This window comes from Megascapheus bottae, chromosome 11, assembly GCF_031878675.1.
Source record: "Megascapheus bottae isolate mThoBot1 chromosome 11, mThoBot2.hap1, whole genome shotgun sequence".
NCBI lineage: Eukaryota > Metazoa > Chordata > Mammalia > Rodentia > Geomyidae > Megascapheus > Megascapheus bottae.
Genome location: NC_143519.1, coordinates 8,367,631 through 8,387,187, shown reverse-complemented (window position 1 = coordinate 8,387,187; position 19,557 = coordinate 8,367,631). Strand labels below are relative to the sequence as shown.

At 45.5% G+C, this 19,557-nt stretch overlaps 1 protein-coding gene across 1 annotated transcript in view; it reads right to left on the bottom strand.

Moving 5' to 3' along the window:
- Positions 1–1,735: 1,735 nt before the first annotated feature.
- The window catches only part of Tmtc4 (transmembrane O-mannosyltransferase targeting cadherins 4), a 51,130-nt gene continuing 33,308 nt past the window's right edge, over positions 1,736–19,557 (bottom strand). The window contains exons 10-18 of the mRNA XM_090341917.1: positions 18,415–18,586; positions 18,197–18,328; positions 12,582–12,661; positions 12,326–12,433; positions 12,085–12,226; positions 7,600–7,714; positions 6,269–6,381; positions 4,194–4,263; positions 1,736–3,044 (exon numbers count right to left, since the gene is read on the bottom strand). Coding sequence (XP_090198043.1) covers positions 2,896–3,044; positions 4,194–4,263; positions 6,269–6,381; positions 7,600–7,714; positions 12,085–12,226; positions 12,326–12,433; positions 12,582–12,661; positions 18,197–18,328; positions 18,415–18,586 — 1,081 coding nt within the window. The 3' untranslated portion in view covers positions 1,736–2,895. The remainder of the gene's footprint in view (positions 3,045–4,193; positions 4,264–6,268; positions 6,382–7,599; positions 7,715–12,084; positions 12,227–12,325; positions 12,434–12,581; positions 12,662–18,196; positions 18,329–18,414; positions 18,587–19,557) is intronic.

The window sequence follows — 19,557 nt, the reverse complement described above, 5'->3', positions numbered from 1 at the left end:
AATTCGTCCCCTGCAGCGAAGTCATGGCAGTACATGAGAAGGGCGCCCCCTGCCGGTAAGACATGGCACTGCAGCCCAAAGGAGACCCACACCCTGCCGGCGGGACCCGGCATCGCAGCCCCGCGGCGACCCCTGCCGGCGGGACCCGGCATCGCAGCCCCGCGGCGACCCCTGCCGGCGGGACCCGGCATCGCAGCCCCGCGACGACCCCTGACGGCGGGACCCGGCATCGCAGCCCCGCGACGACCCCTGCCGGCGGGACCCGGCATCGCAGCCCCGCGACGACCCCTGACGGCGGGACCCGGCATCGCAGCCCCGCGGTGACCCCTGCCGGCGGGACCCGGCATCGCAGCCCCGCGACGACCCCTGCCGGCGGGACCCGGCATCGCAGCCCCGCGACGACCCCTGCCGGCGGGACCCGGCATCGCAGCCCCGCGACGACCCCTGCCGGCGGGACCCGGCATTGCCGTCCAGTGACGCCTGTCTGGTGCCCCGTCTCCAGTCCCACCGCGCCAGCTCCCCCGGCCTTCCAGCACCCCGGCTCCACCTCCCCCCGCCCTCCGGCCATCTTCACGAGGAATCGGGAGGATTTCCAGCCGTCCAGCGATGCCCGCGTCCCGTGGGCTCCGCCCGTCCTCGAGGTGGGCACAGGCGCCCCGGCCTCGCCAAGCGCGGCCTCCGGGCGGGCAGCAAGGGGGCTCCGCACGGCTCGGGAGTCCGCCCTCCCTCCTCCCTCCACCGCTGGGCCGCCCGCGCCCCTGCCGCCCCGGGCGTGGCGGGTCTGTGCGGGCAGCGGGCACTCACTGCGTGTGCGCGTGTGCTACCGAGGACTGCGTGTGCGTGTGCGCGCCCGTGTGTGTGTGCGTGTGTGAGCCCGTGTGTGTCCACGTGTGTCCGCACGTGTCTGTCCGCGTGTGTCTGTGCGTGTCCGCGCGCGTGCGCGCCCGCTCCAGCGCCAGGCCCCATCCCCGGCTCCTGGCTCTCCCGCTCCAGCGCCAGGCCCCGGCTCCTGGCTCTCCTGCTCGGATGCGCCTCCTCCCCTCTGTCCGCGGGCAGAGCGCTTCTTAGCCCCCTGTGAACAAACCCAAGCGGGAAGCTCGGGGTCCTGGGCTCAAGCTCCAGTCCTGGCACAAAAGCGTACAAATAAAAGGAGCGGCGAGGGGGGCGGGAAGGAGCCGGGCCTTGCCAATCCGCTCTGCTAGGACGGAGACCCCAGAACCAAAAAGGCCGCCTGGGGCGGGCGAGGGCAGCGGGCGGGCGGGCGCGTCCAGCCGAGGCCCCGCCACCTGCACGACCGCCTTCCCTGAACGCAGCCCCACAGGGAATCCTTGGAGAAGCGGTGAGCAAGCAGGGATCCTTCTGCGGGGTGCGGGGGGCAGATTTACACATCTTGATTGACACCCAAGTTTTAGCATTAGTTCAAAAAACAAGGAGCCCGAAGGAGCTTCTAGAAGAAGCTCAAAAAACGAGTGCCATTAAAAAAAAGAGACATTTCCTTAAAAAAAACCTCCGACACAGCCTGAGGCACGTGTAGCATCCGTCACGCTGAGGCCTAGGGGACGTGCAGAAGCCAGCCTCCATTCCTCAGGAGTCCGTAAATTACTGCTGAGGTTTTGAGACCGCTGGACAACGCTGGAGCGCAGCGCATTCCTTGCTGACATATTTCAACCACGACAAGTCCCAGGGATTGACTTACAACTCTACCCACACTGTGCGTCAAAGGGGGGAGGGGCACAGAACCCAACTTCCCCCAGAAATTCCACCAAACAGACTCTAAAACCCACCATGTCACACACCAGGAAGAGACCACTCGGTCACGCCAGACACTCCACTGAAGGGAAAGGAGGACAAATGTCCACTGTCTCCAATGTCAACTGTTAGGAAACAATGTGACATCTCCATGGTAGTTTGTGTAACACTTTTACTATGTAAGATCAACAACATATAGTGAAAAACCCAATCAAACAGGTAACCAAATAAAGGAGAATAAGAACAATTCTTAAAAATGCCTCAAAGTCCCCAAATGTGACTCTTTTTGAGAGAAAATTTACCTCCTGCCTTTCCTGGATGGATGGATGGATGGATGTGAGTACTTCCATTTAGCAAAACAAGCAACAGAGTCATGATTGAAGTAAGCCTAGCACCCACACTGAACTCGTGTAGGAGGGACACGCTGCGACAGGCCACCCACTCTCACCAGGGCATGGATGGAATATTCTATCAGGAGTGACATATCCAGAGAATATGGAATCACCACCTATGTTATAAAACTGCAAAAGTAGGGGAACACACTCAAAAAATTCACAAAAATCTTTCTTCCCATGGAAGAAAAAGTAAAAAGATATGCTAGGTATCAAACATTTTCAATTCTGATTCAATTATCTGCCCTACTTAGCACATAAAAATAAAAATAAATATTTCCTTATGATATTTCCTTGTGCATGATACAATGGTGCAAAATGAGATTAAAAACCAAACATTTTACTTTCTTGTCAATAAATAAATATGCTAATATACAGACACATTTGCTATTTACATAAATTGTAGGATTCTGTCATTTCCTGCTCACAAGTCTCACCTCCCAAAAGCAGGTGTAACGATAGTCAAAGTTACTCAAGATAATTTTTTTTCTCATTTTCTGTTTAGTTAAAAAAGGTTTCATTTTTGGGGATTTTAGAGTTCATTTGAGTTGTCTGGAAAAATACAATTTTGATGCAAAAACTGTTATCAAGCATTCAAGAGTATATTGCTGGTGCTATAATCTTTTTTGCATGTCTTTGTTTTTATGTAAAAAAAGAGTAAAATAAACATGTCTAAGAATCCCAAATGCTTAAACATAACCACCTAATTGATACGCTCCATGCATGTAGAAAGTCAAGACACAAAAGGAAAAGATCAGACATCCTTCTTCTGCCTTTGTTCCAGCTTTCTTCTTAGCAGGCTGTAGTTCTCTCGGGTGCCTGCGGCTGTGGGGTCAAGCTGCAGGGAGATTTCGTAGTGTTTCTTGGCAGCGTGGAAATGTCCCCAGCGGTGATAGAGTACAGCTGAAACGGGAGACACGGCTGTCACTGGAGGTATTGCTGAGTAACATGTGCAAACAGCTAGGAGGGGACCTATACAGTTTTCCCTATCATTGCTTCAGAAATGTTGCTCCTACCAATAAACTTTATTGTAACCACATGCCGGGATTCCTGCCAATTCACTCCCAGAGCTTCCTAGCACAGGGTGGGACACCGACCTCTGCCTTGTGACTTGTTACGCAGGGGGCAGACACAGGGTGCCTTCTGTACCAGGGTACTCAGGACCAGGCAGCGAGGCTGGAGAATTCTGACTACATCTTTTACGAAGAAAAGGAACCAGCCTTCCATTTTAAATAAAGATTTCCCGGTGCTATACCTTCTGGCAAAGTAATAGCTTGGGAGTTGGGGCTGACGTGTCTACCAGGATCTGAGCACAGCATCATGATTACAATGAACCTGGTTATCCATGCAGCAAGCCTGATTGTCATAAAGCTTCTGTAAGAGAACTTAGTGTGTGAACTGGAGAATGATGCTCTGTTAAGTTTTGTGATGAGAGGTTCTGAGCGAATGATGAAAGAAGCTGGGTGACCAGAGAGCAGAGACTGGAGGACTGAAGATGAGTGCCAGTTCGGGGCTAAGAGTAAAACCCCATCTGAAAAACGAACCAGGGGGGGAAAAAAAAAAGGACTGGGGCTCAGGTGGCAGACCGCGTGCTTTGGAACTATAAGGCCATGGCAATATTCTAAATAGCTGGTAGCAAGGTAGTATTTAGAGAATTCAGAGAATCTAACTGTGACGCTAGAAGAGGGGAAGGAAAGAATTCTGGGGAACAAATAAAGACAAATGTGCCCTTCACCTCCGCCTAAGAAACTCAAGCGGAGAGGACTGGAGGAAAAGACCGGAGTTTGATGAGAAACTCGCAAAGTACCTCTCAGTTTAATACCATAAGATCTGAGTTCTGCCGCATTCAGTGTGGTGGTGGAGCTGTCCTGCTTGGGAAAACAGTCTGTAAATGTAACTTTTAAGTGTCAAAATAAAACCACCTATAATCAGATCAAACAGGAGGATATGGATAATTCTTAATACTCTCCCAACACTGATGGCACAGAGTGTGACCATTTTATTTTGGTTACACACAGTCCCAATGTGAGCCAGAGGGAAAACTTTCCTTACCCAGATTACCATGGTAACTCGCAGTGTTTGGATTTGCTTTAATTGCCTTGAGGAACAGAGCTTCAGATTCCTAAAAAAAAAAAGAGAAGACACACACATGAAAGAAAGTACCTACACAAGCAGCAAAAGCAATCCCAAGGTTTATGGCTTGTCATTTTTGTTCTTCTCTGCTTTGGAGAGGGTGGGTGGACGCCTACGGTCTGCACCACCTCTGGGACAGCCAGGAGCTGTGAGATTTGAGCAAGTGGAGCAGTGGATGCAGGGGAGGCGGCCAGGCCAGGGCCAGCTGAGGGCGCCTGTGGCTGTCCACGCCTGGGGAAGGAGCTGGGGCCCGTTTGCCCGGTGGCAATCTGGAGGATGCTGTTCCAGGCAGGGTGGCATGGCAAGGCGGTGGAACGGTGAGCACGGCTTGGCTGCGGTCCTGCTGAGCACAGGTGACCCGTCCACTCCCAGCCTGGGGCGGCCCGGTGTCGTGAGTGCCTGGGCACCTCGGCTGGTTTGGGAAGGAGGATTCTTGTGTGCGGTGTGTGGTAGCTCCTCTGTACTGGGCAGCTGTGAAAAATGGCCCGGTGCACAGCAGAGCAGGCCTGGTAGGGTCAGGGGGTGGGGGTGAGCAGGTTTGGGGGGTAAGGAGCAGGTCTGAGGGTGAGGAGCAGGTATGGGGGGTGAGAGTGAGCAGGACACAGGTAGCACAGCCCCCGAGGTAACAGCAGGGCCCCAGTGCACGCGTCTGCGCAGTGGGCCTCTTCTGGACATCCATTTTCATCAACAGAAAGCTTAAATAAAACTTCACTTTCTTTCGTGCATTGGACTGGGCTGGGCCAGGCCTGCGGGTCTCAGCCCCATGGCTGGCTTATGGAACTGTAATCCCATTTCACATCACCTTCACAATAAAACGAAGAACAAACAAAAAAACAACACAAGAAGACAAACCTGTTTTAAAGTAAGTTGTTTAAAATCTTTTCCCCAAAATTTTCTTCAAAAATTTCTAAAATAAACTTGAAGCCTGGGAGAAAGTGAGGACGGGACGCTGTAAGCTGCGCTTGCCTGACAGGGTCACTGCAGGGGCAGGCAGGCCTCTAGGAGGAAGCCCCAAAACTTCCCTTGCAAACACAGTAGAACCAGGTGCTCCAAAAGCCATCTCTGGAGCAAGAGCAAGATGTACAGGGAAAGCTTCTAACTTCCCTGTGGTTCAAACAGGACCAAACACATGCCATGTCTTTCTCTTACAGTCTGACTTCTCATGAACAGAGCGAAGTCAGCGGTGACAATATTAATCACTTGCCACCTTTAGGCCTGGGGTCTTATCTGTAGTCTCAGAGTGACCAAAGTGACACATGGCTGTTATGAGTCTGAAACTGTTATTTGCAACACTAAAGTTTTGATTTTGCTAATTGAACTTATTAAAGCATGCATCGCTGTTTTAAGTGCATATTAAAATACCCATGACTTTTAATTACTAATGAAAACATTAGCGCTTGATTCTAAAATAAAAGAGTTCTCCCTGCCACAGCATAGGAACCATCTCTGATGTAATGCCCCCTGCACCACCTGTGTGGGGTGACCCTGAGCTGGAGAGAAATGTGCACCCCTCATCTGATCCAAGCCCCAGGGCCATCCAACAGGCTGCTTGCCCTTTCCCACTGGGCAGCGTTAGGCCCGCCCACGGCTCTCCAGACCCAGGGGCCCCCAGGGGCAGAGTCCACACCAGCCACAAGTCGCCCAACGCAGATCATTTCCTGTGTGCCAGGAGTAGCACTCAGATAAATCTCAGCACCTGGCAAGGGAGGTAAGGAGCCCCCTCCCCTGCAGTGGGGTGGGGGGGGGCAGCACCAACTCTTCCTGGCAGCCCTCTGTGGCGGCTTCTCTTCACTCTGCATGTGAACAGAGCTGAAATCTTTTCTCCTGTGACAGGACATGTCCATCTTTTGGACAACTTCAGAAAACAAACCAAGCCCTCCCCTGGCACACTGCCATGATGGTTGTGGCCTAATTCTGAATTTAACTGGGAAGGAGCGCTGACGGTTCTGTCAGCTGGTGTCAACTGTAAGAAATCACAGCCGGGGTTCACACACCTTGTATTTCTGGGATTTCCCCAGCACGTTTGCCAAGGAGAACATCAGAGAATGATCGTTAGGTATTAATTCCAGGGCTTCTCTTCCGACAGCTTCTGCTTGGGCTAAGTTGCCTATAAGGAAAAAATAGTAAAATGATGAAAAGGATGTTCATGTTATGCTTGTGTGTTTCTCTCTCCCCGTAATTAACAGGGCGGCTCACACGCATTATGATTAGGAATAAACCACTTAAGAAAAATCCATGTAAAATGTGTGAAACCTTGCCCGGCAGAGTCACTGCAAGTCAGGACAATTCTGACACAATCTACAAACAGCTTTTGATTAAATTTGGTAAAACCACATGAAACTGAGTTTTCATTTTCTCCAGATACCAGTTATCCTCAAACAGAAGAAAACAACTCTGCAAAATAACAGGAGTGCAGTAATACTAATTTCTGAATGTTTTTCATGTGGAAGTATATCTTCTATATTTTTCTTAGAAACAAGTATTTAGATAGCTTGTAGCTTTAAATTCTGCCAAATCAACAATGTGATTTTTTTATTTTTGGTACCAATACTGGGGCTTGAACTCAGGGTCTGGGGGCACTGTTTCTGAACTTTTTTTTTCTTTCTAATCAAGGCTAGTGGCTCCACCACTTGAACCACAACTCTACTTCTGGCTTTTCCGGCAGTAAGTTGGCAATAAGAGTCTTACAGACTACTCAGGGCTGGCTTTGAACTGGGATCCTCAGATCTTAGCCTCCTGAGTAGCTATGAATATTGGCAGAGGTCACTGGCACCCAGCCCATCATTCCTTAAAGGGTATTTTTGTTTTTTTTTCTTAAATGAGGGTGGCTAAGTACTTGAGTGTATTTCAGTGGTAGAGCACTTGCTTAGAACATACAAGGCCCTGGAATTGATCGCCAGAACCACAGAAAAGAAAACCAAACAAAAAGAGCAGAATAACTCCTTACTCATTGGCTCTAGCTCACTGTGGCTAAGACATCAGATCATCAAAGTCATTATAATGCATTGCATCTCAATGAGCGCAGACTTGAGGGTGCCCCCTGCAGGGGTGCAGTGCTGAGAGTGAGGCCTGCTCCATGTAGCCCAGAAACCCAGAAGCTGGTCTCACCCCGGTCACACTTCCTGCCATGATGTGATGCCAAGCGTAAGTGGAATTTCAGTTTCCTTCAAGTTCAAATTCTATTAGATCAAAGGAAATGATGGAAGAGGCATTTTGTAATACAAGTATTTAACCTTGTATTTTTTTAGGGGGGTGCCCTAAGCCACAGCCCCTGAGTGGACAGTGCTGTGGTGTGTGCAGGTCCGGGGCGTGGCCCCCACGGCACCTGTGTTGTCCAGCAGGATGATCATGTTGTTCCAAGCCAGGCTGTGCCCGGGCTTCAGCACGGTCGCGTTTCTCCACGCATTCAGTGCGTCCGCGTGACGATTCAGATCTGCATACTGAAAACCAACACCCCAAATCACTATTCCAGTTCTCCTGCCCCTCTTCTGAGACCACCAACACGCCCAACAAAATACCCCAAACACAAATGTGGAACAACTTCCCCTCTCCGAAGCTTCTGATTTTTCCCTATCAATCAGTTTACTTTCCAAAACAATCCCAATGAAGCAGGTATAGTTTGCCCATTTCACAAATGGAGCAACTTGGGGCATAGAGAAATTAGGGACTTACCTCGAGTCACACATCTATGAAGGGAAGATTTGGAATTAGAACCAGGTGGTCTGCCAGGTACCATGATAGTGTTTTTTTTTTTTTTTTTTTTGCCAGTCCTGGGCTTGAGCTCGGGGCCTGAGCACTGTCCTTGGACTTTCTCAAGGCTAAAGCTCTAGCACTTGAGCTTCAGCATCACGTCTGGCTTTTTTTTTTTTCTGTGTATGTGGTACTGAGCGGCAGCCCTCTCCCCAGTTCTAAATTTCCCCTTCTTGCCTTGGAAGTGGAAATGTCTGCCCCTGATCCAAAGTTGGAAACATAGACCCTTCCTCCATTCTGATAGCCCTGTTTATTCCATCCACTCGCCCAAACCTACGGAGTTCATTATAGAGCTCTACATTTTCTTCTTTCAACTACTCAGTGATTGCCCGACCAATCCTGTGTTAAATCTCCTGTTCGTGGAATCCTTCCTGTGTTCTCTTCTTGTACGCATGTCCCTATACAATCTGGCCTGCAGTGAACTGTCTCCTGCATTATCGCAGGCCACTGTTAGCAAGCTCTCTAGAATGAGCAACAGCGTCCAAAGAATCCAGCTTTTCCTAATTTCCTATTCCACAAGAGAACTGCGTTATACTCCATTCTTATCATGATCCAGAAATCAAAACTCTCTCCTGTTAAAAAAAAATCAGACTTCTAACAAATACACCTTGAAGTTATTAAGTTCCTCTTATTTGCCAATATATAAGTGGATGGGCCGAGCTGTTAAAAGATTCAAGTCTTAATGCTTTTAAGCTGTCAAGTGGTCAAAAGCTGGACAATTAAACCATAGTGGAGATTTGTAAAAGCCTTAATAAGCAGGATGGGTGAGTGGAAGGGACAGGGGAACACCATTTCAGGACAGCATAATTAGTAAACATCCCAAGGTTACTTTCCAGCTACGGAGGATCTTCAGCGAAAGTGGAACGAATCCCGGTAAGAGCCGGAAGTTTACATTCTATGCTCCTTCCTTTGGCTGTTACTCTTATAATAAGAGGCTCATTGAGCACAAATTCTTTATTTCTACATGCCAAAGAACTGCTGTGACAGGTAGCTAGTAGGGAAAGCTGAGGCAGCGCTTTGAAACAGCGGCTGCAGGTCAACTCACTCACTCTGCAAACAGCAACTTGAAAGTGGTTACATCCAGAGTGGGGAAAAAAAATTAGGAATGAAAGAACTCACAGGGACATTACCTGTAATATCTGTCACTCAAGAACTAGTTTAATAGACACTAACTAGAAACAGCAGCGCCCCGGCCGTCAGCCGTCAGTACAACTATTCAGATAATTCACAGCTCCTCTCCTCACTCAGTGCTCTCACTTCCTTCACTTTACGAGATCATAAGGCATGTGATTTCGAGGTGCAAAAGAAAACAGAAATGTACACGAGGCCCAGTGACTCCAGAGCAAGCCAACGTGGCACAATTGAATGTCATCAACCATCTTCCTTGCTGCCATCCCGATAAAGGATAGGAAGTCTGGAAGGGAACAACAATAAACACCAAGGCAGGTGCCGTGCTGTGTCTTCCTACACCGTGCCAACCACCACGCTCCACCTCTACCCTGTAGTGATCACTGTTGACAAGGAGAGACTACTGAGAGATACAGTAGCCAGCGGGCCAGCGCTGAACCCAGCGGGGACTCCCCACTTCTACAGGTGAGCCAGAGGCCTCATTTGCATCACACACCTGCAGCTTTCTGCACACACCTCCCCTCAAATGGCCCTCTTAGCTCTGAGGACACTTTATGAGGTAATTCATTCTCAGTTCTCTAGTTCTTTCAAATGCCTGCCAGTTCCTTGGAAACTCCACAGTTAGGAATATATCCTTAGCATAATCACTGAGTCCATTAAAGCTGAAGACTGGGGGATAGGGAGTAGAGGCACGTGATCTCATTAATTGCTTTATGATTACTTCTGTTGATTTAGCTTTTGTTTAAACAATCAGTTCTGTTAAAAACTCCTCTGTAGGTCCACTCCCTAATTGTTTCTTCAGTGAGACCAACTATTCCCACTCATCTCCTCTGACAATCTAGCCAGGAGAAAATAACTGTCATCCCCGTCTCCACCCCCAGTTTAGTAATCACACAGAGAAGGTATCTTCCTATAGTGCCCAAAACATGCTTTGTATCTTTAAAATAAAGACACGCAAGCCACTTTAAAGTTTTTCAACACAAGCATTATCCCCACTCATGAGCATGTATCTATCTCATCTGTCATCTTTTTTCCTTCAGTCATAAACTTCTATTTCCAATACTCACAAAAGCATCACAACTACATTCACAACCACAGATATTAAGAGCAGAGGCATTAAAAGCTGGGTACGGGTGGCTCATATCTATAATTTTAACTACTCAGGGGGCTGAGATCTGAAGATCATGTTCAAAGCCAGCCCACAAGTCCATGAGTCCATGAGACTCTTATTTCCAACAAAGCACGAAAACAAACATAAAACCAACAAACAGAAGAAAGGGAAGTAGAGCTGTGGTCAAGTGTAGAGCCCTAGTTAGCCTTGAGCAAAAGAGCCCAAGGATAGAGCCCAGGGTTTGAGTTCAAGCTCTAGGACCAGCAGAGAAAAAAAGAAAGGAAAGACATTACGGTGAAAAGGGAAGCCTGGTTTTCCATAAATTAAAGCAGTTAATGCTTTCTGGGATGGCCTTCTCTCACCCTTTAGCTCTGATGGAATCTTCTTCCTTCCTGTTAATATTGAGACAGGAATGCCTCCCAGATGCACAGCCAGAGACAGTGTATTTATTACTATTTTATAAAAATAATAAATTTTCTGGTGCTTCTGCTTCTCTAAATCTGATACGGGGTAGGTTAATATGGTACTATGAGAGGGTCAGGCTACATGACCACATGTGGTTTTGATAATACAAGGACTCCGTGAAACAAAGAAGTTCCAGGCATTCCAAACAAGGATAGACAGACTCTTTCCTTCCTCTTGCCCTGCCCTTCCTTCCTCTCTCCCTCCCTCCTTCCCCCCCCCCCCACTTTCTTTCTTTCTTTCACTCTATGATGTTATTTTACTTGTTGAGGCCAAGTTAAGAGTCTGGCAAGTTCTATATAAATTTATCTTAAAAGCCATTCACCCTGGGTGCCCATGGCTCACTCCTATCACATCCTGGCTGTACAGGAGGCTGAGACTAGAGGATCTCAGTTTGATGTCGCCTGGGAGAAAAGCCCATAAGATGCCATCTCCAAAATAGCAAAAGCTGACCTGGAGATGTGGCTCAAGTGGTCACAGGCCAGCTGAGAAACCAAGCTGGGTGAGTGAGAAGCCCTGAGTTCCAACCCCAGTAACTCAGCCGAAAGGGGTAGAATGCCAGCCTACAAGACAAGTGAAAACAGTGAGGGGCTCTGAGTTCAAGTCCTAAGACAGACCAGAAAAAAAGAAAAGAAACGCAATATTTTTATGCATCTGTCATGGTTTACATGAGCCCAATGTTTCTCCTTTAACAATTTCATCTAAGAAACGTAAGTATATTAGGGACTAGATATGATTCCTTGAAAATAAATCGAAGAGCTGACTGAGGAGAAAATACAGTTATTCCTGTCTAAAAATGTTACCATTTATGCCTCATTTCTTTGTTAAGAAAATTGAAGCAATCAGATCATCATAAATATTCAGTGGCCCATAATATAAGGTTATTGTGGATGCATTATTTTCTCTTTCCAGCACTTAAAGGCAACATCCTTTTAATTAAATGCCCTGACTTCCAACCTGGGCTTTTTTGGGAAAAATTTCCTTACAGAGGAAGGGACTAATACCTGACACTCTCAGTTTCTATTCAACTTGTGCTTTAAAAACAGACATGAACATTTGTCAGGAAGTTATCCCTGGGAGTACTGTTTACCAGAGCAGAAAAGATTTAAAACATTTTAATTTATTCCTTAGTCTAACCTATTGCCTTGGTGATCTCTTAAGCCTGACTAATTCAATTTGGATTGCTCACTAATTAGAGTGTCAACATCACACACAAAGAAACCAAATTGCGCTACCTTCAAATGAAATAAATACATGTGAAAGGACTTTATAAAATGGAGTGTGCTGGACAGGTTTTAAGAATATCATTTTATTTTACTTAAGCCTTTCCTTCAGCAGGCCCAGGGCACCCATCCTTACCAGCCGCCCAAGGTTGTAGTAACAATCTGGGTACTTCCTCCTGTGCTTAATTGCTGTCCGGTAACTTTGCTCTGCTGCCTCAAATCGTTTCAGGCTGTTCTGCACTATGCCCAAGTTCATCCAGGCAGCAGCAAAGTCTGGCCTGGTAGCAGGTGAAAAGAAAAACAAGAAAGGGTAAGATAGTGCTAAACATTGGCACCCACTTCTTTGTCCTTGACATTCTTATAAAAACAAGGCTTACTGAATTTGGACAGCCAAAGATAGCAGCTCTTCAGCTTCCTGTAGCTTGTTCCTTTCTTTTAAGATATTTCCAAGATTATTCATAGCATGAACATACTTGGGATTTAACCTGGAAATGGAGAGAGAAACCAAGTTGGCTGTTATCCCAGGGTCTGACAAAAGTATCTCAAACTTGAGGTCTTTAAGGGAATAGGTTTTGGAATTCTAGGAAGTGAAAGCAACACGTGCACCAAAGTTGCATTTCTTCTGTACAGTACCTTACTGCTTCCCGGTAATATATGATGGCTGCTGTCTGGTTGCCTTTATCAGCCAGGTTTTTGCCAATGTTGTAATGAACCTGAAAATACAGATTACAGTTTGGCCATTGACACATAAAACTTCTGATACCAATCACCCCTTCTAATGGAAGACAAATGGAAAAGCGATTTTAAAAAAAATCACCCATCAAAACTTCTGTTAAAACATACAGAACTTTAGCAAGCCTCGGGCTTGCAATTGTTTGAATATCTACAACCATAAGAACGGGAGGTGACAAGCAGACATCACTAAAGTATGACAGGAGGAGGAATAATAAAAGAACCCACCAGAGAAAATGGAAAATCATGAAACAAAGCTTTTTTAAAAAAAAATTACTAAGCCTTAAATTTGCTTTCCTCCCCTCCACACACACTTCCATTTGAGTCAAGTACACATGACTACAAGAGGAATAAACAATAGTCTGCCTACCTTGTCCAACTATGGTCTTTACCTGTATGATGCATTTCTCCGATGGAACTACAAGCATTTGGCTTTACACATGTTGGGGGGGTATTTAGGTCCCTTCCCCATTCTTATGTTCAAATCCTGGCTCCTAATAATGTGTGGAGTCTTTATGGGGTGATCAGATCATGAGGGTGATATTACTGTCCTGGAAAAAGAGAGATCCTGAAGGCTCTCCCTCCCTCCTTCCTTCTGCTATGTAAGAACACAGTGGAATGGCGGCCACCCCCAAACCTGGAAGAGGGTCTTCACCAGATATCATACTCCAGTGCTTGAGCCTTCAGGACATGGTAGAGATGGATGGTATGGTACTGTGCTAGCAGCTCAGAGCACGATGGGAACAAGAGCCCAGCAAAGCCCTGCCTCATGGTGTCCCTGGGAACCAGAAGCTCTGGGGGAAGTGTGCCTAGCAATGGCAGCTGGGTCTTGGGTAGTCAGGGAGCATGTTCTGAAGGATGGACTTTCTGGCTAAGACTTGAAGGTGCTCCGAGGCAGGCTAATGGAGAGGATATCATTAGTTATGTGATACGGATGGGAAACAATGTCCCTCAAAGCTCACAGACTGGGCCCCCAGAAGCCCCTACTGCAACTGTTGTAATATGAGGATTTTCAAAGAGAGAAAGTAAAATGAAGTCGCATCGGTGGACCTCAACTCAATCTCACTGGTGTCCTTTTTGTCGTGGTTGCTGGTCCTGAGGGTTGAACTCGGGCTGAGCACTGTCCCTGAGCTACTTTTTGCTGAAGGCTAGTGTTTACCACTTGAACCAGTGTCATTTCTGGCTCTCTCTGAGATTAATTAGAGATAAGAGTCTAGTGGGCTTTCCTCCTCTAGCTAGCTCTGAACCCTGATCCTCACATCTCAGCCTCCCGAGAAATCAGAACATACAGAAATCAGGGATTCTTAGGTCAAAGACCACACGAGGACACAGGGAGATATCATGTACACGCACCAGGGCAAAAAGCCTCGGCAGAAACAACCTTGTGACACCACACTTCCAGCCTCCAGGAATTTGAAGAGCAAACTCATGTTGTTTTGGTATGGTAGTCAGAGCACACAAATAAAAACCTTGAAATCTAGCACAATGTTTTAAACACATTCAAGTTTTTTGTTGTTGTTTTTTGTGGGTCATGGAGCCTGAACTCATAGCACCACTTCTGGTTTTCTGGAGGTTAATTGGAGATAAGAGTCTCAATAGCCTTTCCTGTCTAGGCTGACTTTGAACCACAATCTTCAGAATCTAGCCTCTTGAGTAGCTAGGTTTACAGGTGTGAGTCACCAGTGCCCAATGCAAGGAAATGTTTTACCTGAACACTGTATGGAAACCACCTCTGCAAACAGAACCACATCCTGCATGATAACTGCATGCTATAGCAACAGCTCTTCCTCAGATACACTTGTATCTCTGGCAGGGTATGCACAGAACGACCTTCACTGAGAACGTGAGTAACAGGTTCCCTTTACCCTGCCCATTTTAAAGTGCTTACCTAATCTGATGGAAGGAGTCACAAGCAGAGAGATCGCAGACGATGTCAATGTATACTCACTCCTGCATACCACACCGTATAATTTAAACTTCCTGGGCTATGGTATTGTCTCCTCATATTCATTTCACCCTTAAATTATAGCCTGGTGGCAGCTCAGTTAATACCAGAGTACATGTTGTGAAAAGTGTGTTATAAATGGCTTGACTTTGTGCTTCCCTCCAATCCCAGATTGGAAGTGTGGCTTTCCTCCCATCCCATGCACAAAAGAATTCAAGGTTAGAGAAAGCCACCTTCAAGGGAAGCCCTCGTGGTGCCCAGAACACAAACAGCTTCTACTCAGATATCAACGTGACTCCAGCTGCCTCTGCCCCCAAGGGCCTGCTGTCTTCCTTTGTGCTTGGCAAATTCTGGTTTCTCCATAAAAAGCTCACAGAGTTCAATGCCCTCTGCTGTATGGGCAGTGTTCTGCTAGATGCTCAGAACACGGACTGGAAGCTCAGGGGAGGCCCTCAGAATGCCGATTGCAATATTTATATGAAATGAGTTTACTTCAGCCTTAGAATGCCATCCATAATTTAAAACTGGTTAACAGTCTCACCCAATGGATGGGGAGAGGGGTTCTGTGAACAGGAAAGAGTAGTCTAGGTTGTGAAGGACAACAAAAGAGGAACCTGCTAACTGTTTACAGAAAGAGTGATTTTCTTTTTGTTTCAATAGTATATGTGAAGGAGTGAAAAAGCCTGCTCTTCAACTTTCCCTCCAGCCTCTGTGTTTCACATGTCAAGGCAATGAGCCAACTGAGAAGTTAGATAACAAAAATGAATACGAGCAAAGAAAACGCATCACAACCTAACACTTTTAAAACCAGAACAAAACTGGTTGTTACAAAGATCCTTCCAATACTGGATATAAAATTTAAATCTTAAAAACATATGCTAATCCTCTGAGTGCTTAGTCAGAGTTGAAATTTGATAGTCTGATTTCCATCCATCAATTCTGATTAAATCCTACTGGAATTGGTAAGTGTAAATGATTTTTAAGCTTTAAAAACTAAAAATGACACCAAATAAGTTGGGTGCTTGGAATCTTCACCCATAGTAGTTTTAGGAAATTCAGTTTCTGTTTAGTCCAATTCCATAGCTAAGATTAAGTGCTTGTCATATGCAAAGCCTTGTGGGTAATGCCAATGTAGGTCAGGGACAGTAAGTATTTACTGGGATACTGTAAACTTAAAAAATAAATTAATCTTAGTTTGTAAATTTGGGCCTAAATTAGAGCCAAGTGCCAACTGCTTACTTAATGGTCCATGTATGTCCAGTGGAAACAAGTATAGGAAATAAATCCTCTGTCACTGTGTTTTCCTAAATGAAATCTCTTCCTTGAAATGGACCTAGCTTTTTTTTTTTTCACAAAAAGACAATCTTTACAGTGGAAAATTTTAACCAAAACAGTTTTTAGATTGAAATTCTTATTGTGTTTATATTGAAGAGTGTCACTAAAAAAGGTTGCTGGGCAACCTATCTGAAGGTACCGTCTTCACGTAGGTTTTAGGTTAGAAAAGGAAACAAAGTGTGCCCATGTTTTTACTCACGTGTTTTTTACTCTACTTGGGTGATGTCTCATATGGATATACTTTTGGGACAGAATATATATATGTATGCCAGGAGTTTGGCCTTGTGGTAGAGTGCTTGCCTAGCATGCACAAAGACCCGGGTTCGATTCCTCCATACCACATATACATAGAAATAGCCAGAAATGGTGCTGTGGCTCAAGTGGTAGAATTCTAGCCTTGAGAAAGCCCAAGGATAGTGCTCAGGCCCTAAGTCCCAGGACTGGTGAAACAAAATAAAAAAAAAGAATATACACCTATATGTATGTGTGTGTTCCAGGCTACTCATTCACACCAGGCCAGGTCTCAGCTAGCCATCCAAATCAAACATCTAAGTAATATCAATGTAGTCTCAAATTCTCCCATCTGGAAAAATAAAGCAAACCACTTTGTGTCTAAAAACTGTAACAGGAGGAAAATAGAAATTAGTAATATGGCTCCATAAAGAGATGATATAAACAGAAGGGGCAATTCCTGCTTCTCATACAGTGAACTGAAAAGGTGTACCTATTAGCAAGTACAAAATTAAATCACAGGCAGTTTATTTTTAGTAGCAAAAAATAAACTGACCAAAGAACAAAAGCTAAGGGTAATTCACTCTTTTATCTATGTCTGTTTTTCACACATTTTTATTATCACATATTAATTGTCCCACAGCATTTACCTCTCTTAACTGTAAAACATGAACAAGATAGTTTAATTCAAGAAAAGAGCAAAGGTAGAGTCAGCATCTTTCTAGCCATTCTTTCCTTCAGGCAGCAGAGACATCAACTATTCATTATTTTTACTCATGTATTTTTGTTTGATATCACTGCTTTCTCTTAAAATAAAGAATGAATAAATGAGACAGAATTCCAGAACTCCTTTTACTCTCAGCCCAGGAGGATAATATTTAAAACCATCTTGGGCAGCTCCTATTCCGACAGCCTAAGAGGCATAATTTAGTGATAAGTTTATACTAATAGCCACGTATTCCAGCCTCATGCCATGGCCTCCTGTTTTAGCAAACAGAATTCCCTTACTGTTAGTTCATGTGAAGCCCAATCTAAAGTTAACCTCAGAAAGCTAGCATTTCATGAGCATAAGCCCTCACAATAAGCTCTGAAGGTGCATCTTATCCTCTTCTTATAGACGAGCCACTGAAAGCTCAAAAGGCACAGCCTGTTGAGTTAAAAGCTCAGGTTCATCAAAAACACAAGTACAATAAATACCTACCCAAATGCCTCACCAAAAAACACTCCCAATTTTCATTATTTTTCCTTTTCTTTCTTTTTTTTTTTGTAGGTCATGGGACTTGAACTCTGGGCCTAAGTGTTATCCCTGAGCTCTTCAGCTCAAGGCTAGTACTGCTCTACCACTTGAGTCACAGTGCCACTTCTGGTTTTTCTGGTGATTAATTGGAGTAAGAGTCTCACAGACTTTTCACGCCTGGGCTAGCTTTGAACTGCAATCTTCACATCTCAGCCTCCTGAAGTAGTTGAGATTCACAGGCGTGAGCCACCGGCACCTGGCATATCCCCAATTTAAAAAAGCAGCCATCTACCTTCACCTAATCTGGTCAAAGGAATCATAAGCAGAGAACTCCAGGAAATTTTCTCCCTCTCTCTCTAACAAACAAACAAAACAGCATAGTTCAACCTTCCTGAGTCAACTTCCCATCCGTTCACAGGTACTGGAACCTTCCTATCATAGCTCTTGCTATCACCAGGGCCTTGGCTTTGCGAAGTCATGCCAAATAGGACGTGTGCCTGGTCCAATTCCAATCTTGAAATGTGATGATGTCACCTCCCCTGACCTCCTCACAAGGGTGATCGGAAACCATCTGTTTTGCTAATAATGTCTGGTTTTGATGATTTCTTTAGAATTATTGTGGTGCAATTCTAATAAATCTTATGAAATCATTAAAAAAACAAAGCCAAGACCAAGTCTTTGGTCCAAGGATCAACTTCCTTCTTACTTAGAGAAAGGACTTAAAGTATCCCCTAGTAGTCTAGAGAAGGAATCTGGCAGCCAAGGTACCTTAGCGTTGAGGGGGCACACGGACAGGGCACTTCTGAAGAGCTGGTCTTCACTCCGCCACTCGTCACTTCGAATCACACACCTCAGCATGTTGGTGAGTAAAATGCCCAGGACAATGGCAGCGATCAGTTTCTTAGGGATAGAGACACAAGGCAAGTGTCACTCGTGGGCGGTGTGGTGGTGTTTCCGCTGGAAGCAGTGCCACTCTAAGTCGATACCTTTTTCTTACTGTGCTTGCTTAGGGCTCCGAATCCAAAGGTCAGCAGCATGCAGTACCCGGCGCTGGGGAGGTAGAGGACTCGCTCAGCCACCACGAAGCCCACCCGGAAGAACAGGTTACTTGCTGGAAGAAATGGGATCACAAGAAATCCCAGGCCCAGTGTGAGAATTCTGCAAGAGGAAAAGTACTTCATCAAAATTGACTTCCAAACTTCTCAAAAATATCCTACTCAACATTAAATTAATGATTGTTTTCTTCAGGCCATCAGCTGAGAAAAGATTCCTTCATAGCAAAAAAGTTGTCACTGGAAGAAGTGTTTAGTTGGTAGTACGGGTTAGGACATAAAAATATGACTAACATCAAGCAAAAGAATGAAACTTAGGACTCATACAATTTATGTTAATAAAATCAGAATAATTATATTGTGAGGCCTTATTAATTCACATAGTCAGTGTGTGTGTGTGTATGCTAGTACTGGGGCTTGAACTCAGTGCCTAGGTGCTATCCCTTAGCTTTTTCCACTCAAGGCTGGTGTTCTACCACTTGAGCCACACCTTCATTTCTGGCTTTTTGCTGGTTCATTAGAGATATTTCTGCTTAGGATAGCTTGGAACCACAACTCTCAGTTCTCAGCCTTCTAAGTAGCTAGGACAATAAACCACCAGAAACTGGCTACTTCATCTTTTCTTCTTTTTGTTGGTTGTGGGGCTTGAACTCAGGGTTTTGAGCTCTTTTGCTCAAGGGTAGCACTCTACCACTTTGAATAATAGCTCTATCTGTTTTTTTTTTGTGGTGTGTGTGGTTATTTGGAGATAAAAATTTCATGGACTTTCATGCCTGAGTTGGCTTTGAACTGTGATCCTCAGATCTCAGCCAGCTGAGATTATAGCTAGGATTACTGGTATGAGCCACGAGCGCCTATGTGTTTATCTTTTTTTTTTTAAACCATGTCTCAAACGACATAGGAATTAAATCTTCAGGAGACACGTCCCAATAAACAATATAGTTTTCACAGAAAATATAGAAGACTGGTGAAGCAGTTTAGATTTTACAAAATCTAAAAATTTCTTTTTTGTTGCTATATTAGCACACATCAAACAAAGAGAACACTGAACACTGAAATACTTCTCAAATTAGTGGG